Raw genomic sequence first — 25185 nt, 5'->3', positions numbered from 1 at the left:
TATAACAGATTTGATTTCACTTTCATTCACTAAGGCCTGCCCTTAACTTGGACCTTTGATTTTTCTCCCAAGTCGTCTTTTCCTTACAGTCCTCTTGGGAAATGGTGGTTCCCGGGGTACAAGGAACTGGGTCTACTGAATAACCAGTTGTTCTGAATCGCTGAGTGCATGACACTGTGAAACTCAAAGACGACAACTTTTCAAGATTTTCTCTCTTGTCCGCTATCTCCTTCCTCTAATATTGCCAGTTCTCAGCACTTGTTTTCAACCATTTAAAGCCCTTCTTTGCCATATCTAATCTTTCACCTGAAATGTCAGCTATGTTCTAGAAGGATGTGTCTGTCCCAGGATGCTATTTATACCCTTTCTGGGTCCAGGAAGCATACAAAGTGTCCAGGATTTCTGTCGTTTGTACTTCTCGATGAATCTGCAAGTTGGATTTGATTTATTGGAGAATTTCTTTTTCAACAGTAGTATCTGAAGATAACAGTGACAGCTTTTTAAATCGGAAGCTTTCCAGTTGGTACTGATTCAGCGAGCAGAAATAGCGTGGGATTTGGGTTTTGATGAATCTCAAAAAGTTAGGCTTTTAGAGACTTAGTTAAGAGACCATATGCCAAGTTAGCTAGGTCTAGAAATAATCTTAGGTTAGTCAACGTGGGGAGAATCTGTCACATTTAATACATGATGAGCACAACCCAGTGATGATTTTCACCACGTATAGAAATACATTTTTTTTAAACACGCACCTTTTTCCTGGCTGTCTGCCTCTTCCTTTCTGGGGAATGGAGAAACGGGGTGTAGTTAATCTCCCTTTTCTTCGCCTGTCACAGACCTGAGTGAGCATGTTTGTTCAGAGAATAAAAGCAAGTTACTCCCCCAGGGAATGACTAACTTCTGTCTGGCTGCCGCAGGATCATGAACATCTTGTTACCTTATATTTCTTATCTCTAGGGAACATAAAATTCCTGCTTGGAATCCTTAGCCTGGCTCCAGCTCTTCCAGTGGCTTAAGAGCTATTCTGTGATTTGGAGAAGGGCCAGGTGGATTGAGTTTTTAGAGAATGTGTCAAGTGAGACCCTAGAAGAAAGATCTGGTTTCAAGGAGCATTTATAAAGCACCAGAGGAATTGAAGCACATTTCTGGTGTAGTATTCCTTGTTCTTGTTTTTCATAAGAAGTCATGGGGGTCATTAGTGTCCAAAGAGCTTTGGGCTGTGGAGTGTAGGTCTCCGGGCCTATTGGAGTGCTCTTTCCCCCCGGAGGGATCACACATAACACTTCCCAAACCTATGATTATCAATACCCGAACAGACTATTTCTATCATTTGTCAATTTAAAAAATGCATGAATGTTCTATGTCTGTTGCACATCAGAATGATTTTCTTCATCTTGGAAATAGACCTCAAATTCCAAGATTATAGATGTACACACACAACTTTTTAAAATTAATTACTCAGTTATCTTCTCTGCTTCCAAATAATCTTGCACCTATCCAGATTACACAGTACTCTAATTTAACTCCAGGCTTGAGAATTTAGCTTTTGGTGAACAGTATAATACATGCTGTTTGCCTACTGAAACGAGCCCAGTGGGGAGACATTTATTTAAAAGTATCTGTTCCAGGCACTGTAGGTGTGTAGAACCCGTTCAAGAATAAAATGTGTCTCAACAAATCTCTTGTGAAAAGGGGAAGACTGTGTGTGTACATGTATTTGTATACATATATATGTATACTATGGTATTTGGGTATCTCTTCCCAATATGGAAACTATTTTGATATGCAATACACATAGAAAACATAGACATTTTCGATTGAATAGAAACATACTACTCAGCTGCCAGTCAGTATATTGACAGTCACGCGTTTGGGAAGTGTTACTGTGAAATCCCGTCTGAGGGACGGTAAAGGAGCTTTTAAAGAATGATCCATGAATGTCTCATATTGGGCTGCTTTTTTGTGCATTTGTTTAAAATAAAACTTCTTACAGCTACTTTAGTGAAATGTAATTTTGCATTCGTAAATCCATGTCATAGCTTTATATAGCACATATTCATATTGCAGAAGGACCAGGAGACATATAAAAAAGGAAAAATTACTTGAATTTTTTTGGTGGTGATGAAATAAGATGGCTTTTTACTTTGTTGTAAAAATTAGAATATAATGAAATTTCATGTGACTGCTGGGTAGAAATAGTGTGAAATCTGTTCCTCTATTTGTAAGTGTCAAACAGTGGAAAACCTGGTGGTGAGCTGTCCTCACCGTGGATTCAGCTCTGCAGTTTTCTTCTTATGAACTTGACACCTGGATTCTTTAACTTGGACTTAGAGACTTTTACAATTTTTAAAAATCCCTGACTAGAAAAGTGCTCATAATGAAACCACTCATAAATAACTTATTAACACTTCTGGTGTTTATGGCTTCCTAGGTTATTTTTCTTCTGTGTATATATTTTTATTTTTAAAATGACTCTTTATTTTGTGGTTTGTACTTGTCACTTAATAAGTTTTCAGTGCTAAAAGTACCTCCAATGACATTTATAGTGGATCTGCCTTGTCCCGTTTCATGATTTACCATTTCCCTCACTTTTGAATATTATAATTATTTTTAATCTTTTGCTCTTATAAACAGCACAGAGATGACCTTCTGTGAGGGTAAAATGGGGAAGATGTTATGTGTCAACCTGCTGATTTCAAAAGAGCACCTGAGAAGCGGGTAAAGGCTAAGAATGACTGATATCTGGAGTTTTTGCCTTGTGCGGGCGTTCTGCTAAGGCTTTTCATGCACCATCACACTTCAGGCTCATGCAGCGGAGTGCGTTATCATCACAGTGAGGCGATGGAGCTTTTTAGACAGATGTTGGCACTGAAAGTCCACTTTGTCCTGTCAAGTTTGGTTTAGTAGTTAAAGCGTCAGCTCATAGATCAAAGGGTGGTGGGTTTGATTCCTGGTCAAGGCATATATCTCAGATTCAATCCCCAGCCCCTGACAGGGCAGTCAGGGTGCATGCTTGAGGCAACCAGTCGATGTGTCTTTCTCACATCAATGCTCCTCTCTCTCCCTTCCCACCTTTTCTCTCCCTTCCATTTGGTCTGGAAGTCAATGGAAAAAATATCCTCGAGTGGTGATTTAAAAAGAGAGAGTCCACTTTAACTAAAAATAACAATTTAGGATTCTTAAAACAGCTTTCCACATCATCTTCACTTAACACATTATGGTTACTGAATAGGTCTCAACAAATGGGACTTAGGATTAGATTATAGATTTTTTTTGGAATAATTTTATGAAATGAGACTTGACAAGTTACAGTAAATAACATTTTAATATCTAAATGGTCAGGAATCATTAAATACTGGTAAACACGGCTGTGTGGTTTAGCGATTGAGAATTCAATCACACTGCTTCTGAGGGCTTCTGGCTTCATTATGTGCACTTCAGAGTGTGCAGACTCTGGTGAAGATTTTATAACAGATACATAATTTTCCAGAACTAGACTCTATTCGCAAGTTCCTGTAAGACCCTACGAAGGTGTTGAGGGATAGTTTTTCAGGAAGGCTCTGAGGACCTGGGTTACTATTTCATGGTTGGTAGACTGGCCCCCCAAAGATGGATTCCCTCATCAGCACCTGCAAATATCACATTAGAGGGTAAAGGGGACCACCAGAGTTAATTAAGGCTACAGACCTGGATTGTCTGCATGTACCCATTGGAATCCCATGAACCTTGAAAAGGTAAGAACTCACTCTGGCAAAAGTCAAAGAGAAATGGCAGAAGAGAAGGTTAAAAAAAAAATCCAAGCACAGCATTGCTGGCTCAGAGGAGAAGGAGCCCCCGTACAATGACCATAGAGGCCTCTGGGAGTTAAGGGCGAGTTCCTGGTGACACCAGAATCCTAGAACTACTTTCAAAGTTGGCATAAAATAAATGGACATTTCCTTTGTCTGTTTTAGGCTTTTGAATCTTGAGTTCTGACTCTTGTTCTCCTAGGAATCCCTCCCATGTTAGCGATTTTTATAGACAGGCTTTCTAGTTGGCAAAAGTCTTATTTGATCTGGATTCATCCCAATCCAGTGTTTCGAAGGTAACATCCCTTAATGCTTCTACAGGAGTCTACCCCTACAGGTAGGAGACCCCTACATAGGAGACCCCTGAGATATCTGGGACTCGACTAGTGTTTTGGTTATAAGAAGGCTGTCGTTGAGACACCTACCTCCAAAAAGCACAGTGAGAGGGAATAAAGTCCCTGCTTTTAGGTTTTTAAGTTTCTTATGTAAGTCAGCTACATGGACATGCATCTGCTTGGACAGAGGTTCACACTAAAAAGATCTGATAGTTTTACTGAAAACATTGTTGTCCGTTCTAAGTAATCCAATTTCCATTGTTAACTCATACTTGTGATCACAAGCACAGTATGAGTTTACAATGGAAATTGGATTACTTAGAGCGGACAGCAATGTTTTTAGTAAAATTGATAGGAATATCTGTATGTATTCAAAACAAGTTTATATAGGAGGTTTTAACAGTGACAACAATAAAACTAAAGTTAATGAAAAGATTTTTAAAATATCCCTAGTCTTGATATATTTGCTTAAGCACAAGCATATTTTGTCTTCGCAGCATGCTAAACAAGCAAGCCTTTGATGTAGTGACAGCAATTACTGGGGAAACAGCAATTTGTTAAATAAACTATTAGGTGGAGAACAGTGGTGTCTAGACAAATATTTATATATCTTCCTTAATTTTCCAATTATTGGTTGACATGAACAGGTATTGCAGCATTATCTATGTGTCAGATTGGTGGCAACATTATCTCTTCAACAAAATAATGAACTTAGAAATAGGAAAACAGGCTTCTGTGGAACAAAGAAAACTGCTGCTTGGCCAATGGGTATTCATAGGACAAGAGTCTAACCAACATCACTGTTCAGTTTGTATCTTATCTGCAAGTGTGCTGATGACTTTGAGAGGCATATTTATTTGAGTGTTTTTCCTAGAGTGGTTAAATTCCTTACTAACTTAAAATCTTAGAGGTTTAAGAATAAGTCTATTTGGGAATAAAACGGGGAAGAACACTGGGTTGTGTTCCTTCTTATATTTAATGCAGGGAATTAGAAAATAAGTTCTACGTTTTTCGTTTTTAAAAAAATATATTTTATTGACTTTTTTTTACAGAGAGGAAGGGAGAGGGATAGAGAGTTAGAAACATCTATGAGAGAGAAGCAATGACCAGCTGCCTCCTGCACACCTCCTACCGGGGATGTGCCCCCAACTAACGTACATGCCCCTGACCAGAATCGAACCTAGGACCTTTCAGTCTGCAGACCGACGCTCTACCACTGAGCTAAACCGGTTTCGGCAGTTCTATGTTTTAAAACATTTCTATCATGGTACCAAACATGTAAATGTTTACTAAGTTAATAGATTTCCTAAAAATCTTTAGGAAATGTGTGAATTGGTGATTCTATTCAAAACTGATTTATAAAGACAGTGCTTTGGTTAGCTAAGACATTTGCCACTACTGGTCTGTCCTCCCCAAAATGACCTGCATTCTCTCTAGCCTCTCACTGGGTTTTCTAGGGCCTCTTGCTCCTTGAGGACTGCTCCTGTCTTCTTAGTTGGCCTTTCCCACAGAGGTGCTCCCTGGCACCCAGAGTCCGCATTTGACTCTTTCTGTTGCCTCTTGAATCTTGGTGTTGATACAGAACAGTTTTGCGGGCCTTCAGGTGTAGAGGCTGGAGGCACTATCGAAGTACCAGAGAGAAGAGAAGACAGAAAGCTAGAAATAAGATATGCTCTTGTGCCTGTTAAATTTCAGGACTATTTGTGAACAGCTCTGCTGGTTATGGAAGATAGAAAATCCAAACAATTCAACATGTTTTCCATGGGTTACCAGGGGAGAAGGGAATTTTCTGACCAGTTCTTTAATTATCCATTATACAGATATTTGCAAGAGCAAACATAGGTCTTCTCCTCTGATTTTCATTGTCCTCCCTGGGGCAGCTTTTTCTCTCCCCTACATTCTCCCATGCCCTTTTAAGGCTGGCTGTGCATCGCCTCCTGTGGGCCCGGGAATGTGTGTTGATTGCCCTGGGCTCCACCATAAAAGAACAGGCAGATCCCTGCATCCAGAAGACAGGCCTTAGTCACACAATTGGAAACGATGAAATGATGGCCAGTAGCTAGAAGAAAGGAAGTGCTGGGAAGAGGCTATAGGAGCTCATAGTTCATTGGTGATTTTGCTTGATCAGTACCAGGTGGTTTGTTTTGTCTGGAGAATAACCTACTTATGAGGTTTTGTCTAAAAACCTTTTCCATCCTGGGGTAGTGGAAGCTAGTCTATACCCCACCCTGCAAAAACAACACTCTTGCATCCTCCCAGACTGCGGACATGCAGGGCATTCAGTGTCTAGAGTGATCTCATTTACTTTATGTTTCAAAAAAAGAAAAGAATTGTAGGTTCCTTCTAAATTGACTTGTGCAGTCCGTCCTCACTGACCCTTCTCATCACCTTCCCAATTCCCCCTCAAATGCTAGATTGGCTTCTTGCTCCCACTACTTTTTTCTTTCCCCACCAAGTCCACAAGAAGATGTCATGTCATTCAGTGGTAGAAATATAATACTTTTCTGAGCTAGTTCTATTTCTCACCTTATTTGCAATTAGAGAAAGAAAAGCTGAGATCCAATGAAGAGAATGTCAGGCATGGACTTTGGTCCTCTGTAAGCAAATGCAGCGACCCACAAGCATCATTTTCCACTCCAGCTTCCCTTCGTTCGCTGAGCCATGGTGGGATCTTCCCGGGGGGGGGGGGGAGGCATAAAATCATTCAGCATTGACAAGATCCCAGAGTATGTTTATGGTCCATATTTTGGCCCCACCCCCAAATATCTGTGGCACTGTGAAGGGGCACAATCCTGAAAAGAGATGGTGATACTATATTAAAACTTATTAACAACTTTAAAATATAAAATATATAATCATGTACGTTTTGTTCAGTTGTTTTTATTTCAGAGAGGAAGGGAGAAAGAGAGGTAGAAACATCAATGATGAGAGAGAATCATCAATCAGTTGCCTCCTGTACACCCCCACTGGGAATCTAGCCCAAATTCCGGGCATGTGCCCTGATTGGGAATCGAACCTTGACCTACTGGTTCGAAACTCAATCACTGAACCACATCGGCCCAGCAAACGATGAATATTCTATTGATTCTCCCCCAGTTGTTTTTTATTTGACTACCTGCAAGGTTTTTCTATGGCCACGTATCATTTGTCTCCCCCAGCCCTCTTTCTCTCTGGACAGCCTTGAACTGAATATTTTCCTACTGTGAGCATTTTCAGAGCTCAGACTTCCAAGGTTGGAGAAGGACTGATTGTCTTCTCATCTATATATATAAAAGGCCAATATGCGAAGTGTCCCCTCGGGAGTTTGACCTGGAGACTGGGAGTTCGACCACTCGCCGTGACATGCACTGACCATCAGGGGGAGGCGCGGAACATGGAGGGTGACCTGCGGCAGTGGCAGGGGCTGAGAAAGCGAGGGAAGGATGAGGTGGGGAGGCAGGGAACCTGATCAGCCCTGATCGCCAGACAGGCCTAGGGACTCCACCCATGCATGATTTTCATGCTCCAGGCCTCTAGTTACAGTATTAAGTTTCTAGAGAGAGTTTTAAGGCATCAAAGAATCAGCTAAATCAAGAGTATATCCTTTTCTAAAAAAAAAAAAAAAAAAAAAAAAAATAGTTCTTTTTTGTTGAAAGTATTACATATATCCTTCTTTTCCCCTCATTGACCCCCTCGAGCCCACCCCTGTCCCAGGCCTTCAGCACTCTATTGTTCATGTCCATGGGTTATGCATATATGCTTACAAGGTCTTTGATTGATTACCTCCCACCCTCCCACACTCTCCTGCCTTTCCTCTGAGATTCTGCATGCTGTTCCATGCCTCCATGTCTCTGGATCCACTCCGTTCATCAGTTTATTTTGTTACTTAGATCCCACATGTGATACCTGTCTTTCTCGGATTGACTCATTTCACTTAGCATGAGGATGCCCTTTTGAATGGCACTGGGTCTTGCCAGCCAGGGAAAGCAAGGCCGCAGAGCAGTGCCACAGAAGCTGCTGTCTTCCGGGGTGAGGATGCCCTGGCCACCATGAACCTGGTCTCTAGGTGGAGTCCCAGGGTCTAGGCTATTATGCTACTTTTACCTACAAGTAAATAAATACAGATTAAACTAATCCCAACAGCAAATCTTTAACCTTAAACTTCCATGTTTTCCCTTTAAAATTCATTATCAGAACTCTTCCAAACTCACCACTACTGCTTCCACCACTTCCTCCTCCTCCTCCTCTACCTCCACACACCTGAAGATACACACACTTCTAAGCTTCAAAGACTGTGTCCTGTAGGGGCATGCGCTTTCTTGTTATGGAATATTTAATTGCTGCCCAACACAAATTTCTGAAAGTTAATCTTCCTTACTTTTTTTTCTTTGAAAATGATTGTAGTTAACTTTTTTTTTTTTTTTTTTTTGTCTCTTCTGGAAGGCTTTCAGGAAAGGATTTAAGCGCTCGAATATGTGGGTTTGAGAGACAGAGCATGAGCAAGCAAAAATCTGGACAAGTAAGGGGGGTGTTATGGCACTTAGGACTTTTAAGTTTGTCTTGTCTATCCCAACTACACCTACCTTGTGACTTGGTAGCACTTGCTTTTATGTGGCATATTTTCTGAACTGTTTGCTGGAAACCTGTCAGATTTCAAATGAGCATTTATTGTGTTTTGGCAGAGATCTTGTTAAATCAGGGTCACCCTTCTTCATTGTTGTAGAATTTTTGTATAAACTAGAATCTTTGAGAGATAAATAATAGTTCTATCTTTGCCAACATATATGCCTTTTTTAAATCATTCGTTCTTTGAATTATTTCTGAGTGTTTGATAATTATATATTTGAAGTTCTTCCCATAGTAAGTTTAGCAAAAATACCAATGTTTCATGATACATACATTCTGGCAACCATCTAATTTCTTTTTAAAATAGATTACTATGATTCAGCTTTTTAGCTTAAAATTTCTATGCAGAGGTTTTTCCACATTATTAAAATCAAACAAAACCCCAAAAAAGTGGCAGCATATTTAGCTCTGATTGCTATAGCTCTGAATTTGGGTTGTATATATACAAAAACAAAGTACCATTTTTGGTATCTACATTTTTCTTACTCTAATTGATGTTTTTCTTACTATTTTATTAGGTGCAGAGAGAGCTAGCAGCTGTCATTGCTTTGAAAGCAAAGAAGTCTGGTGAGTAGTCTTTCATAGACCTGAGGAAGGTTTCATTCTGAGGGAATATTTCATATATCACGTGGCCGTGAGCAGCTGAGTGCACCTCAGGAAGCTTTGGTGTAGAATGCAGAAAAGTACCATTGTTTGTTTTAAAAATAATTTATCCCACCATCAAAATGGCACAGGTTGTTACATATGGTTCTTTAACAGTTCGCTGCCTTTATTTTACCTTTCAAGGAAAAATGAAATTAAAGATGTGTTTAGTTCATTGCAGCCATGAAAGTCTGTGTATACAACACAAGAAAGAAAACACGTTGCATTGTCTATTATAATGAGAGAGAGAGAAATAAACAACACCAAGGTTGTCATTTTTGAAAAGATATTTTCTATCTCCAAGTGGTTACTCCTGAAAATAACGTAAGTGTGTAATGACATCTAAAAGCCAGCGTTTTACGTAGGACCGAGTGCACGGATCTGGTGCTTCTTACCGTGGGAAACAAGCGGTGGAAGTGACATGTGGAAAGGCAGCTTTCAAATACATTTTGAAGGAGAGGCTGACACCCAATATGAGATGGAGACTCACTGAGGTAGAAAAACACTTGCTTAGGGAGGAGGAGTGTCAGAAGGAGGCATCCTTTGCTGTTCAGAGGGAGGAGGTCAGTGCTGAATGGAATGATAAACACAAGGGAGACAGATGCTTCTTAGATAATGGCAAGCTATAATAAGACTTTTCAGGCGTAAAGACTAAGACAAAAGAAAAGAGATGACAAAAATTTGAAGAAATACATGGAATGGAAATATCTTAAAAACACAAGCCATACATTTATTTTTATATCTTTCTTTTTTTCCAGTTAGAAACCCCAAGAATTTGCTTTTCTCACAGTTACTTACGGAATTACACACATCTTAGTAGGAATTATCTGATTGTGCTTATATGTAACTTTGTTGACTTTGCTGCCCTAGAGAACACAGAGCCTGGGTGCTGGGAAGGAGAAAAGGAGGGCGCAAAGAGCAGCATTCTTGGCGGGAAGGTTACTGCACAGAGAGGGCAGAGTGGCCGGAGCTCCTCCATGAGCCGCATTGGACTGTGGGTATTCCCATGGGCAGAGGCCAACATGGAGAAGACATCAGTATAACAATTGCAGGAGGGAGGGCTTAGAAATAAGTGGTGCTAGCACTGCTCTTGGTTCCTGTAATGATAAGGAGACAGAGTTATAGTTTGTACGAATTGGGATGGCAGTGTCTTGGAGGATTTTTTTTTTAATTTCAGAAAATTGGAAAATAATTTTAAAAAAATCGTGTGTCAGTGCTGGAGAAAAACAGATCAAATCAATAGACAGGGAGGCTGGAGAAGGGGGGTGCTAATTCGCACAGTGTCGGTGGGGAGTGGGGACTTCTGAGCAAAGAGCTGACGACAGTGGGAGGGTGAGTCCTGTGGATCCAGGCAAGAGCCTTTGGGCAGAGGGGTGTGAAATGTGTTTGAGGAACAGGAAGGAGGCAAGAGTGGCTGGAGCCAGAGGAACAAGGTGCAAAGAGGTGGGTTTTGATTGACAGGCTGAGAAGTTTGAACTTTCAAAAGGTGAAGGAAAATGAAGAGGAGTGAGGCCCATACATGTTAAATGTGCAAAGCGGAAGACTGGTGTGAAGTCAGCTTGTGCCTTGACGTGTTGTTATATGAAGTTAGTCTGTTTTGGTTACTTGTTTGATTTATGGAGCGTGGCATGTGAACACAGCTTTGGCAAATTCTCAGGGACAGAGTGAAATGGTCTCTCACACATACTCCAATGAGGGGACATGAATTCATAGTGTCTTAGGACAGCAATTTTTCGGCATTCTAGAATCCCTGACTCTTTTATCCAGTAACTGCATAACTGGAGTTCCAGGTATTGGGCATAACCAGAAGGGCATGTAAAGATTCAAGTAGAAGGAATCTATCGCACTGTTGTTGTTTTTAACAATAAGAAACTAGAAACAGTCCTTAAGCCTCCTAGTAGAGAAATGGTAAAATTGGGAGATCAGTGTAATGGAATGTTGAATAGCTTTAAAAGTTATATTTTGAAGAATTAATGTAGTAAAATGTTAAGTGAGAAAAATATATACAATAAGCATGTATTACTTCTCTTTTTCATAATAAAATAGTTTTAATTATTTTTTCTTACAATTATAGGATAGCATACTCATTGAAAAAATTTTGGTAATGCATGAACGTATGAAGAAATTGAGAAACCATCCATCATGTCACCAACAAAGATAACGACTATTACTCCTTTTACAATAACTTAATTTCATTTTTATTGCATTTATTGGGTGACATTGGTTAATACAATTATATAGATTTTAGTTGTACAGCTCCATCATGCATCATGTTTATATTGTGTTATATGTTCACCACCCCAAGTCAAGTTTCCTTTCATAACCATTTATCGCTCCTTTTCCCTTTTCTACCTCCCCACTCCCCATTTCTCTCTGGTAATCAACACACTATTGTCTGTGTCTATGAGTTTTTTCCACTATTACTCTTGTCTTGTATATATTTTCAGACATCTCTTTATTTATTTGTAGATATTGTAGTATATATTAATATGCAGATACCTAGGTTGCGGCATATTCGGAAGTCAACTGATCATGCTTCTCTCTCACATCAGTGTTTCTCTCTCTCTCTCTCTCTCTCTCTCTCTCTCTCTCTCTCTCTCTCTCTCTCTCCCTCCCTCCCTCCCTCCCTCCCTCCCTCCCTCCCTCCCTCTCCTTCTCTCTAAGCATGATCTCAAGATTAAAGCATACCAGCTGCAGAGTGGCACTTTCTGTGTGTGCTTGTTATAGTTTTTTAAAACTATTTTTTTTAAAGAAGAAAAAAGCTGATAAACATCTAATAAAAAGTCTTAAACTGATAGTTGATACATCTGTGGCTTGACAGAAGGAATTGATTACCCTAATATCTTACATCTTTCAGTAAAACCACTCATTAGGGCTCAGGTGGTCCTGCCAGATTTATGTCTTGCTGTGAAGGGTTATTAAAATAAGAATTTGTATAAAGAAAAAGTTGGGTGATTATTTTGGTTTGTTTGTTTCAGCTCACCATACAAACAGAAATGAAAATAGCAGCCAATCAATAAATTACATAAATGATTCAAGGCTCCAGCTTAGTAAAAAATCCATTTGGTTGTAATCTTCTCAGAGGCCATTAGGATGTACCTTTAAACAGTTTCTCCTCTAACTGCCAACTAGTGAATGTGAACAGCATTTTAAGGCATCACAAGATTTTCATAAATGAGCCCAGATATCCTTGTTTGCCTTTCTCCTTGTTGGTTTGCTAATTCTACTGCTAATGGTGGCTAATTCGGATCTTGGGAGATATGTTTCTTCCCTTTTCCAGGGAATTCCCAGCCACAGCACTTTAGCTCTGTCATCTTTAGATCCCACGAACCTTGTACCATGGTGAGCTGCTACCTCTGGAAAACTGAGACCTCATATTGGTAAATCTCTTGGGCTGTTTTTATATTTCACTCTCTCTGCTTAGTCCATGGCTATTTAGATGTTTTAAAATACATACCTAGGACATTGATGTTTGTAAACGAAAGAAGGGCTTTCTTCTGTTTATGCCATTAAATGTCTCTGGAACCTTAGCAAAGTGATTCCAGTTTGTGTCTTGGGAGTACGGGTGGGAGTAAGGAAGGATTGTGTAGAATGTGCTAACCTTAGAGATTCCTTCTAGCTCTAACGTTTAATCATAACAGTGAATATTTTTATTCATTACCTTCATTATCCTTAATGGAGTTACAACCCTAGGGATATTTTACACAGGACTCTTTGAGGTGCAAATGATAGAAAAGCTGGAAACCAGAGAGGGGATTGATTGGCACCAGTATATTTTATTGTTTCTTTGACACATTAAAATATATATAACATAAAAGAGTATAAAATGGTTTATCTGTTGCATTTAGTTTGGGCTTTTTATAAATGTTATGTATTTCTTCTTTTTAATCCTCACCCGAGGACATGTTGAGAGAGAAAGGGAGGGAGGGAGATAATTGATTTGAGAAACATTTATTGGTTACCTTCCATAAGCTCCCAGACCACGGATCAAACCCATAACCCAGATACGTGACCTGGCCGGGAATCCAACCAGCAACTTTCCGTGCACAGGATGATGCTCAACTAATGGAGTCACTTGGGCCAGGCTATACATGTTATTTTTAATGGGCAAAATGCTCTTTTTAATGAGCTAGAAAGGATAAGGGGACCTTCAATATTTTACTTTGGAGTTAAATTGTTTCTCCTAGCCTCAGACATCCTCTTATTTCATCATCGTGGCTTGAATCCTATATTCAAACTTAGCGAGGCATTTGAATGTTTGTGTGATTTCAACAGCCAGGTTACTACTGTTTGCATACATTGAACTCTGTGTGTAGCACATTCAGGGAGGCCATCCCTGGGTCTGGCATTCATGGTGGACCCACCAGGCAAATGGAGCATCTTTTATGACCCTGATATTGTGCTGAAACTCCCTGTTTTTAATATCCACTGTTAGTAACAATCACTGGTCACCAACAGCACCTCCTAGGAGATTTTAGCAGCGTTAAGCCCCCTTCTTAAGTGTATGTAGGATGGGGGAATGCTGACAAGAAGCTCTGTCTAAGGTTTGAGGTCTGACACAATTGACAAGAGAGATTCTCCCTCAGGGTGGAAGCATTCCAAAGAGAAGATTTTCATGTGTCTTTGTCATGAGAAATGAAATAGATGGGCTGGTTATTTTTAACAGTAGAAAATAAGGCCTTTTGTTTTGCACATGTAGGAGGAAAAAATAAACATTACATGTATGGAATTGCTCTAGTTTTTATGGTGCTCCAGATTTTTAGTTTTATTGATTCTTGACTAAGATCCAGGATAGGCATTTGTTCTTATCAGTTTAAATTTTTATTTTTTTATTTTTAGTTGACCGATTCCTTTTTTCATTTGCACTGTGTTAGACTTGACCCTTATGCTTTTGTAAACACATCACTTAAATGTAGAGGGCTGTATAATATAATGGAATTTTAGAGTAGATGTTAATAATAAAATTAGGGGCCAACAAAGATAGACTCACATGCTAGTACGATCATTGCTATCTCAAAATCCTTCTACCCTTTGGTTTTCTGTGATAACTTTTTATTGGGGGTGGGGGAAGTAAATACTCTAAAAAGCTATTTTTAAAATTCTAATCTTTGAGTGTTTTTATCATGAATGGTTGAGTTAAAAAAAATACTAGCTTAAAATGGCAGATATTTTTAGCTCTTTTTAAGTAATTAAGATATTGTGCTTTATTTTTAGTGATACTTTCAACCGCTTAACGTTGTTCTGGCTGATATTTCCATGTGGTTTGGTTTCTGCCTTTTCTTCTCCTTTGCCAGCTCCTGGACACTGAGCTGGCCAGCGGCCACCACTCCCAATGTGGTCAGCAGAGACCTATACTGATTGCCTTGTAACCCCACTGAATGTGGCATTTAGCATTTGCTAACCAAGAGGAAAGAAGTAGCAAGTGTTCTCTTCTAAAAGAATCAGCCACATTCTGGTCTTCCTGATGGATCGGTGGTCTAGGATGTTTTCCCTGGAAGAGAGGGCTCTGTCTGACACCGTGCCTATTGTAGAAGCTTGTAAAACCTCTCCTTCTCTGGTGCTATAATAACCTCTTGTTCTAACACTTCCCGAGATTGTTCTTCCCCTGCTTGCTAACAGCCTTTGTACATTCGCACCCCATCCAATGCTGCTTCTTACTGGCCAGCAATCAATTCAGTGGTTGAGAGGTTGCATCTTCCTATTTTATTTTAATGGCATAAGACCATATAACAAGAGTCTTGAAACTATAATTCCCAGTGCAGTGTAAACTTAAGTAATACTTGAAAATGTAAACCTCCTACAACTGAGAAACTAATAGCATCCGTAAAGGCCAGGAACAATGGGAAATGCACTCAGCAGATGCTCTGTAAATTTTTCCTAACTCTCCCACTGGGATCCAAAGAAAATTGCCTTTTTAAAAAACAATCCCACAACACCCTCTTTTGTAATTAGAGCTATTGAGTCGAAATGATAAATAACCATGCAATGGCGTGCTATGAAAGAACAGCCCTTTGCCCCGATGGCTCCTGAGCAGCAAGAGGGCTGAGAGCATCACGTGCAGGAAGTTGGTTGGACTCCTGTAACCCTGAGGGTTGTTCAGGATTTTAGGAATTAGGAAGCAAAGCGAGATGACTGTCATTTTCATCCTTCAACATGGTTGTGTCTATGAAGATAGTAACTGAATCTGATGTGCCAAGGAGGTGAAGAATTACAGCCACAACAGAGTTTTCTCGAGAATGGAAGGTTTGTGAGGCCTTCGCTTTCAACAACGTGCTGCAGGGCGTTTCGGTGGCTATATGCAGTGCGGATTAGACGAAGGTAATTATTCCTCAAAATGGGATTTTGTTCTATTTTAGAGGATCAGATACTGCGAAGGAAAATGAGCACCGAAGGCGCCTGAACCAGGGTTGTGAGGGCTCCCAGGCCAGGGTCTGTGTGGTCCAGGACAGTGATTTTACATCATCCAGACTCTGACCTCTTATTGCCTGTTTCATGGACGTTGCCATCTGGAGAGCGGGTTTCCCGGGGTCTGCAGCAGGGGGTGGGTGTGAGGCTGAGAAAAGTGTGAGAGGGAGGATCACGGTTTCTCTTCACTGGAAAAGCAGCTTCTGGCACCGCCGCTCCTGGGAACCTATTTTCTGTGAGGAAACGAAATGAGTGTCGTGAGTGTACCCTGTGCGTCAATGCAATATCAGTTCTGCACCCAAGGTCAGATGAAAGTTAATGACCATTTGCACACCAGAGATCTGAAACCCACATTCTACTCCTTCCTCATAATGACAGGAAAGGAGAGCAATTTATATTTAAATTGATTTAAGTTTCAAAGCATAAACACGGAGATCTCCCAGGTACCCCCTTCTCCACAGTGTAACTTCCTGGAGGGGCTCCACTTCCCTCACAAATTAAGTCCCTTCCCATCCCAGCTCTGGGGTGTGTGTGTGTGTGTGTGTGTGTGTGTGTGTGTGTGTGTGGAGACGACGACAGTGCTATGTTGTTGGTGGAGCTACCCTGTCCCTGCGCTGCTGGGTAAGTGGCACCACACCGGAACCAGCAATGCCATCAGGGCCCCTTCTTTCATGATGTAGGTTTTGAGTTTGTTGAGCTGATGAGCTGATTGAGGTAACGAATGGGTGTCATTAACACACTGTGGACAGGGCAGCTTCCCCGCTGAGGTTCTGGGGTTCCTGAGGAAGAATCCTGGCCCATATGCTGTTTTTATAAAGTTAGGAAATTCTGCCGTCTGCTGAGCCCCGTCTCCCACCAGAATCCAATCCGGCATCCTAGGCTGGTGGTCAGGAACTCTGACTCCCACCCTGGCCTGGGCTCACTCTGGTGAGTCACTGGCTTCCCTCACCCTGTTCCCATTTTTTATAAAAGGAAGAGGTCAGGCTCAGTCCTCAACACCAAACGCAAAGTAGCTTTTCCCTTCTTAACCATCTCTGCCTATTCAATACAAATCCAGGAATAGTAACTGCTGTTCATTTAATTTGCTTTCTGAGCTGTTTGCATTTCGTTGACATTTTTCCTAAGTAAAAGTCTTCCAAAGCCCTCTTCTCCACACACAACCCCCTGCCCCCTACACCCCTCTGGGAACACTTATGCTGCCCATCGTATTGAGGGCGAAGAGCTCTCGGGGGAGGGGGGGGATCTTTGTCTTGGCCATATGACCCAGCTATTGTCCATCATTCGTCACATTGAACGTCTAATTGTATAAACAGCCATGAAAGTGTCGCCGTTCTCAGTAAAACTGGAAATGACATGAACACAGTGAGTGTGGGTAGAAGTAACTGACGCTCCCTGGTACACAGCGCCAGGCCTGCCCTTGGGTTCAGCCGAATTCCGCAGAGCGCCTCTATGCTGTTTTCATCAAAGTGAGATTTACTTTGCATGCTAGTCTTTCCATTAAGTGACACATGAACACTTACTATTCGATTGTTTCTGAATCAGACATTTTCCTTGAAGGTGGCTAAACAAACTGTGGTTCTAGCAATTTACGTTTTTCAGATAGCTTATAAAAAGATTTCGTTTTAATACAGCGATTGCAATTTTTTTTTTTTGGGGGGGGGGGGGACTGAGATTGGTGATAGAAATTTTGACCCTGGAGTCACAGAAGGTTTGCATTGAACAGCTTCTGTGTGAACAGTACCTTCTGACATAGTGTTTTGCTTGGAGATTAGGAAAATGGATACATATCCTTAAAAATTATCCTGGCTCTCCTTCTCTAAAGCTATATCCTTGACTAAATAAAACTGTGTTTCCCAAAGCAACGGTCTCCAGGTCGAATTTGCAAAGCAGTTCCCTGCAGTATTGGTTAGTAGTGCTAATTCCTGCCTCCCCTCCTCCACCCCCTCATTAAGTGCGGATGGAGGCCTTGGCATCTGAATTACCGGTATAACCACTTCACCCTCATGTGACTTAGCTGCCCACTTTCACCAGCACATGCCAAGGTCTGTGTGATTTGCAATCTCAGGGAGCCAGCTGGTGTTTGGTGTGTGTGTATGTCTTTTTAAATATGTTTTTATTGATCTTTAGAGAGAGAGGAAGTGAGGGGGATAGAGAGATAGAAACACTGATGGGAAAGAAATCATCAATAAGCTGCCTCCTGCACGCCCCCTACTGGGGATCAAGCTGACGACCCCAGCAAGTGCCCTGACCAGGAATCAAACCAGTGACCCTTGGTTCATGGGCCAGTGCTTAACCACTGAGCAACACCAGCTGGGCACAGCTGGTATTTTATGAAGGGTGTTGTGCTAATGAACGAGGCAGGGTAGGGGAAATGAAAAGTAGTATACTTTTGCTATTTACTTACTGATTGGACAACTGCCTAACTTTTCAGTGTTTCTCTACCTGAAAGGAGGTTTTCCTGTGGGAATGATAACAGAATTACTACAAAGTTCTCATGGCATGATAGTAAGAGCTTTATAAAGGAAGAGAATGATTTCCAGGTTTTAATTGGTGGGCAGTCTCGGGAGTAGGCAAACATCCTCACTGAGGTTTCTGTATTAACATTAGGAGGAGGACATGGCAGGTGGGAAGTTAAAGGGGAGTGACTGTAACGCTGGCTCCAAATAAATGCACCTGAACGAAGCCACACCCCTGTCAATTGTGGACAAATCCCCAGTCAACAGAACTAAAGGCTTGTCTGCTTCTCTTTTTGCCAGGAAGCAGCTAGCTTCTCTATTGAAAATGCAAGCATTTAATGAAAATGAAGCATTTGCTTTAAGACTTAAGATCGATTGAGGAAGTCTACACCTTATCCTGTTATTGTTTTCTGGTAGAAGAAATGACTGACACGTTTGAGATTGGGGTTATCTTTGTAACCTTAGGAACAGATGGCAGTTTTTAGAAATGCTGTCAGAGTTCCTCCCCTCGAACTGCAATGGGGAGCAAAGCCTGCAGATCCAACGGCCAGCTTAGTTTTGTATGTTCTCGTTGTCTTCCTTTCGCTTTTCAGTTTTGTTTCCGTGTGCTTAAAAGACCCATTTCTAGATCTTATTTCCGGAGGTGGAACTAAGTGCAGGACCTTCTTCTCTGTCTAAAGGGCACTTAGGCAGCAAACAAAAACTTTTCACCATTGGTAGGAAAGCAAGCTCCCCATCCTTCATGTAGGGGGTGGCATTGGGGGAGAGTGTCGATAAGCCCAGGCCAGGATGCCTCTTGCTGACAGTGAAGGTGGGTGAGGGAAGGGGGTGGGCATTGTCCCAGCAGCCTGTGGTCCAGGAAGTGGCCTAACTCCCCTGTCTGGTCCGGGAAGGGGCAGCTCCCATCCCCAGGCCTCACGGTGCTGGAGAGGCACTCCTGGGCCGTGGGCTCAGCCCCTGTCACCCCTTACCCTCCAGCCCTCTCAGTGCTGTCACTGACATTGACAGAGGGCGTCAAATTCAGGCTTAGCATGTGTCCCTAACTCCAAGTTATTAAAGTTGATTCATTTTGCTGGTAATGTCAGGCCTGCATGAGTCAACCAATTCCAGGGTTAGTCGTGTAACCAACGGGGACAGTCTCATCCAAAGATCACACTGACTTGAGTGGTCTGGGACCCTCCAAGGGCATTTCCCTGGGGCCTGCCCTAATGCAGTTATTTCAAGAAGAAAGCTCCGACAAAGGGCCAAAATAACCTCCATTTCGTCTATTTTATTTGAAAATCCAAAGTACATGTCCTTTCACTTAAGTGAGAGGAAATAACGGCTCAGAGCCTTGGGCGGCGATATGAAAAATAGCTTTGGCCGGTAGCCAGTGTTGTAGCATAACTTTTCCCCCAAACATATTTGGCTTAGCTTGTTATCTGCTGATCTTATAGGATTGTTTTGTCTTGTGAGCCATTAAAGCACTTGGTCTGATACTCAAAATGGTAATGGGGCAGGTCCTCGGGATTATTCACGACACTGAACTGCAGATGGGAAATGCCGGGCTCCTGGTTCCCAGCAGCTGGGCTGGCTGTGGGCACCAGCTGCTCCCACTGCCAGCGAGCAGCGGCGAAGCTGCTCCTGACTTTAACTGTGTTTGTGAAAGATGGTCTGCTCAGAACGTGGCTCCTGCCTGGGCCTGGTTTAAATCCTCCTTTTGGGATCTCTCAGTCCCTGGCATGTGAGGTCGCTGGAGCCCACCGTGGCCTGGGTTCCTCAGGGCTCTGCAGGGCCCGTGCTTGTCCCCGCTGGCCCTCAGGACTTGCAGGGGCGGCCAGGGGCCCATCACTTCGGGGTCGGGCTCTCTGGGACTTCCCAGCGGTATCTCCCCTCTACCCCCCATACTGCCTCTTGCTGCGCTTGTGAACTGTCACAGGCTCCAGCCAGCCTCTCCCTCTTGATGAGTATTGGCTGCTTTGCTGGCCTTTGTCTCCAGGGAAAGTAAAAAAAAAAAACAACAAAAAATGCTTGAGCCCCAACCTGTTTGACTCAGTGGATAGAGTGTTGGCCTGCGGACTGAAGGGTCCCAGGTTCGATTCCGGTCAAGGGCATGTAGCTTGGTTGTGGGCACATCCCCAGCCGGGAGTGTGCAGGAGGCAGCTAGTCGATGTTTCTCTCTCATCGATGTTTCTAGCTTTCTATCCCTCTCCCATCCTCTCTGTAAAAATAAATACATAAATAAATAAATAAATAAATAAATAAATAATCAAAATATATTAAAACAAAAAAACTCTTAATTCCTTGCAAACTTCCCATCCTGGGAGAGGAAAGCAACTCAGGAAAAGCGGCTGCCCTGGCCTCTCCAGCCTTACGGTGCTCGCTGCTGATCTGCTGTGAGTGTGCCGGGCCCCTGGCAGGCGGGGGCAGACTTCCAGGCAGTCTCCTCTGGGTGCCACTGCTCAGTCTGGGCCTGAGCCTCCACTCCTGGCCTCGGGGTCCTCACCTGCTCAGAGCTGAAGCCCAGCCCAGCCAGGGAAGATAGGGTCCGTGGCTCAGACCTCTCATCTCTGCTGCCTCTCTACTCATCTCCCCTGATGTCCACTTGGAGCAACCTGGGGACAGCATTGAGCTGTCCTGACTGCCTCCTGAGGGGCAGCCTGGCTCAGCTCTCCCAGGAGAGCGGGACAGAGATCGGAGCCTCCCAGAGCTGGCTCCTGATGTGTGGAGGGAAGGAACGACAGCTTTTGCCCTTTCAAGCCTGTCTTGCTACAATGTTTTGCGTTGGGTGTTGGAATACAAATAGTAATGACTCTGTTTTTACATCCTCTGTCTTCCATTCTGCCCCAGTAGGAGGTGGGTCTGATTAGAAAGACGCTCCCATGCACAGATGAAATGCAGAAGTAAAAAGCACGTCGCCGTGTCTCATACTATAAAATAGCCCGTTCGTCCAACCCCTCTTCTGCACGCTGTCCTGTGGGCCAGTGCTTATCACCACCCTGTCTGGCAAGTAATACAGTTGAAGTTCGTGAGTTGATGTAACCTGACAAAGGTCAAATATTAAAAATAGTGTAGGAAAGATGCCAGATGTGTAACAAAAGGACATTCCTTTAAGGTCTAGCATGTTAGTTTTAGATGAGGGTTCAGGGAAATGTTCAAATCTTTGCTGGTCTCCTCTTGGGCTGCCCCCATCCATTGATTGATTGATTGGCTGAACCAATCCTCTGCTAGTGGTTGCAAACACAAGGTCTCTCAGGGAGTTCTTGGTGGTTCCTCTGCCAGGAATCCTGCTGTCATGTCAGGGGAAGATGTAGCTATAGAATTGCTGAAAATTCAAACAAAAATATCTGAAGAGCATCATATGAGTGGCAGAAGGCTCTAATGTTATTTTTTAAATGTAGATGGTTGCCTACCATAAAACCTTACTTGACAAGGGGATGGGTGCAGACTTGACCTGTTGTGTGTAGACCTGACCTGCTGTGTGCAGACCTGACCTACTGTGTATACATCTGACCTGCTGTATGCAGACCTGACCTGCTGTGTATACATCTGACCTGCTGTGTGCAGACCTGACCTGCTGGGTATACATCTGACCTGCTGTGTGTAGGCCTGACCTGCTGTGTGCAGACCTGACCTGCTGTGTATACATCTGACCTGCTGTGTGCAGACCTGACCTGCTGTGTGCAGACCTGACCTGCTATGTATACATCTGACCTGCTGTGTGTAGGCCTGACCTGCTGTGTGTACACTTGACCTGCTGTGTGCACACCTGACCTGCTGTGTGCAGACCTGACCTGCTGTGTGTACACTTGACCTGCTGTGTGCACACCTGATCTGCTGTTTTCTGGCTTACAGTCCCAGAGGCAGATTCGTGTAGCTGTGAAAACCAAATCCACAGACTCAGGTGCAGTTCTGCCATAGCCACTTGCTGTGACGCAGTGGCTTCCAGAGGCTCATTTTTATTCTACAAAAAGAGCTGATGGCCCTGGCCGGAGTTTCTCAGTGGTTAGACTATCAGTCTGTACAGAAGAGGGTCTCAGGTTTGATTCTCGGTCAAGGGCACATTCCTGAGTTGCAGATTGGATCCCCAGGCATAGTCAGGGCACGTGCAGGAGGCAACCAGTCGATGTGTCTCTTTCACATTGATGAGTCTCTCTCTCTTTCTCTCTATGTCTCTCCCTCTCCCCATCTCTCTCTCTCTCCCTCTCCCTCTCCCTCTCCTTCTCCCTCTCCCTCTCCCTCTCCCTCTTCCTCTCCTTCCCTCCCTCTGTCCTTCCCTTCTTCCCTCTTCCCCTCCAGTTCCTTCTACTCTCTTAGAAAAAAAAAATCAATGTGAAAAATATCCTCAGGTGAGGATTAGCAACAACACAAAAGGAGCTGATGGCATATAGCTCTGGGGCTTGTTTTTTTTTTTGGGGGGAGGGGGGGAATGGGGGGTGGCTGGTGAGGGGTTAGGAGAGTTAAATGAGATGGCAGAGAGCTTCCAGTTTCAGTTAGCACATATAGTTAGGGTCAGAAATCACTTTTAAAATTGTTTAAATGTGGATTCCTGAGAGAAAGCATCGGGAGGAGCAGAGGATGCCGGGACTTGTTTAAATGCATGGCCTGCGGGGTCTAAGCATCACTGCTGCTTGTCTTTCCTGGGCGACCTCAGCAGATGGACCTGAACCTGCCCTGTCGCCAGAACACCTTTGAAAGGCTCTTAGAAAATGCAAGCTTTTCTGCTTCTTAGTAAAAAATGTTGAAGAAAAATGATAGCTAAGCTTAACCTGATTGAGGTTTTATTTGAGTTGGATCATGTACAAGCCATGTTTGCATTAAAAGGGAACTTGCTTGGGGTTTTTCTGGTGCATTTCCTTATAAGAAGGGCAAACACATGGGCTATTTGGGACAAGCACAGATCAGCACTTTATTGCATTGGCCTGCAGAGCATATGTTTCTGGTCTAATGAAAAGAATTGATAAGGATGCACATCATCACTGTTCTCTGTTGGCCAGCTTTTCCAGGGACTGGACGTGTATTAATGGGAAAATCTGTTAAGAAGTGGAAGGAAAAGGGAGCTGGGAGGATCTTTGCTATAAGACAGACATGGAACTGAAATGGAATCCTGTCTGCCTCAGGGGCATGAATCCTGCAGTCAGTGATGGCAGGGAGGCGGCCAGGCCGTTCTCAGTGGCTCAAGCTGCCTCCAGCCACGTGTGCAGGGAGGGTGTGGGGAATCTGATTGGGGGGGGGGGGGGGGGGGCGGGGAGGGGAGTGGAAAAAGGTCTGTGGCAGTTTTTCAGCTACCTCTGATGTTGGCCTTCGCACAACAGGTTCTTTATGTTGCCTGGGTGCTGTGAATTTTCAGAACATCAGCATACCTATATTCACATGTTAATAAAAGTAATACATTTCTTTCGTGCAGCGGACACTTATTTTCCCTCTGTAAATCCGTGGGTTATGAAGCAGGGCGAGCTTTGGAAGGGAAAGGGGTATGTAGGATGAGTAGGTCATTGTGGCCCTAATTTTCCAAGAGACTGGAGGCATCGTAGAAAATTCAAATCAGTTCTTAGACTGTTTACAATAAACCTCCTGTCTTTTCGGTCTCACTGCTGTTCAGTTCGTTTTATTTATTTTTAAATGTATCTTCATTGGAAAGTGTTACAGATGTCCCTCTTTTTTTTTTTTCCCATTGACCACCCCTCCACCACGCTCCCACCTGCTTTCCAGGCCTTCCCCACCCTATTGTCTGTCCATGGGTTATGCGTATAAGTATATACGCTCTTTGATTAAACCCTTCCCGCACCTCCCCTTCCCATTCCATCCCTCCCCTCGGAAGTTAGACAGTTTAAATTTTTATAGCATATTGGAGCAGATGAAGAATAGGACCCGGGCATATGACGCTCCCCTCCACTGACTTCCTCTTCCCGGGTCCTTCTGCACAAGCTGTTTCACATCTCTCAGCCTCAGTTTTCTCATCTGTAACATGAGGGTAACATAATAGCACTAGGAATATGACTAAGGAAAAGGCCAACCCTGTACCTGTGCTAAAACAGCACTAGGAAGTAAACATCCTTTTGGGAATAACAGGCATATGACTTCGTTTAACTTGATTTCTGTATGAAATAAACACAATACCTGTTAGATGCATCTGGGGATGGAGTCTGAGCCTGGATGGCCCAGCCTTCCAGGCCCGGTGAGCTTCAGCCTGAATGTTGGCCAGTGTTTCTTAATAAAGCAGGGACCCCCGGTGTTGAGGTGACCAACTTGCGCATGCCTGGGCGAATCCCTCCTGCACCGGGAGCGCTGGGCTCCCTGTGTGCCTCTCGGCTCCCTCAGTGGGGCGAGACCACAGTCTGGAGGTGGGGGTGCCACCATCAGACTGGCCTTTGGAAGTGGAGCCCGGGCACCTGTGGACAATGAATGGATTGAGGGAGAGGCTGGCCAGGTGACAGGGTGAGGTCACGAGCTGTGCCTGTGACAGGGGGGAAAGGGGTGGAGACACCTCAGAAGTGGCAGTGACAGGGTTTGGGGAAAGATGTATGGGAGGACTGAGGAAGAGGGAAAGCTGGCAATGCTGGTGGTGATCTCACCAGAAACACCAAGCCCAGGAGGGGAGGCGGCGTGTGGGCTGCCTCGAAGGCGCTGTGTGGATGTCAGGCCTTTGTGTCGAGCAGGTGGCTCTTTCTTGAGGACAGGGTTTGTGCCACTGGACTTGTCACAGCAGCTCATGCACGGCAGACCCGGATGGTCTGCGAAATGAGCACACTCAGCATGTAACCGGAGCTGTGGGCCTGGGACTCGGGGAAGAGGGAAGAGATGGAGACGCAGATTCGGGAATCTGCCCATATAATGCTGCAAGCTGACACCCCAGGAACAGATAAGATCATCGGGAAAGAGAGCCTGCGGGAAGCTTGCGTCTTTAGAGAGTTCACGGATGATAAGGACCAAGAAAAGAGAGTTTAAAAACAACAGTCTCACATTCAGCTGACAGGC

The 25185-nt window shown here is 43.4% G+C and overlaps 1 protein-coding gene across 1 annotated transcript in view; it reads left to right on the top strand.

Moving 5' to 3' along the window:
- The window catches only part of RAPGEF5 (Rap guanine nucleotide exchange factor 5), a 181753-nt gene that overhangs the window by 61587 nt on the left and 94981 nt on the right, over positions 1-25185 (top strand). Inside the window, exon 7 of the mRNA XM_084896499.1 lies at positions 9244-9292. Within this exon, the coding sequence (XP_084752625.1) occupies positions 9244-9292 (49 nt within the window). The remainder of the gene's footprint in view (positions 1-9243; positions 9293-25185) is intronic.

The sequence above is a fragment of the Pipistrellus hanaki genome (assembly GCF_964339955.1).
Source record: "Pipistrellus hanaki genome assembly, chromosome: 10".
Taxonomy (NCBI): Eukaryota; Metazoa; Chordata; class Mammalia; order Chiroptera; family Vespertilionidae; genus Pipistrellus; species Pipistrellus hanaki.
The sequence above is the reverse complement of the archived record's forward strand: the minus strand, read 5'-3'. Positions and strand labels throughout refer to the sequence as shown.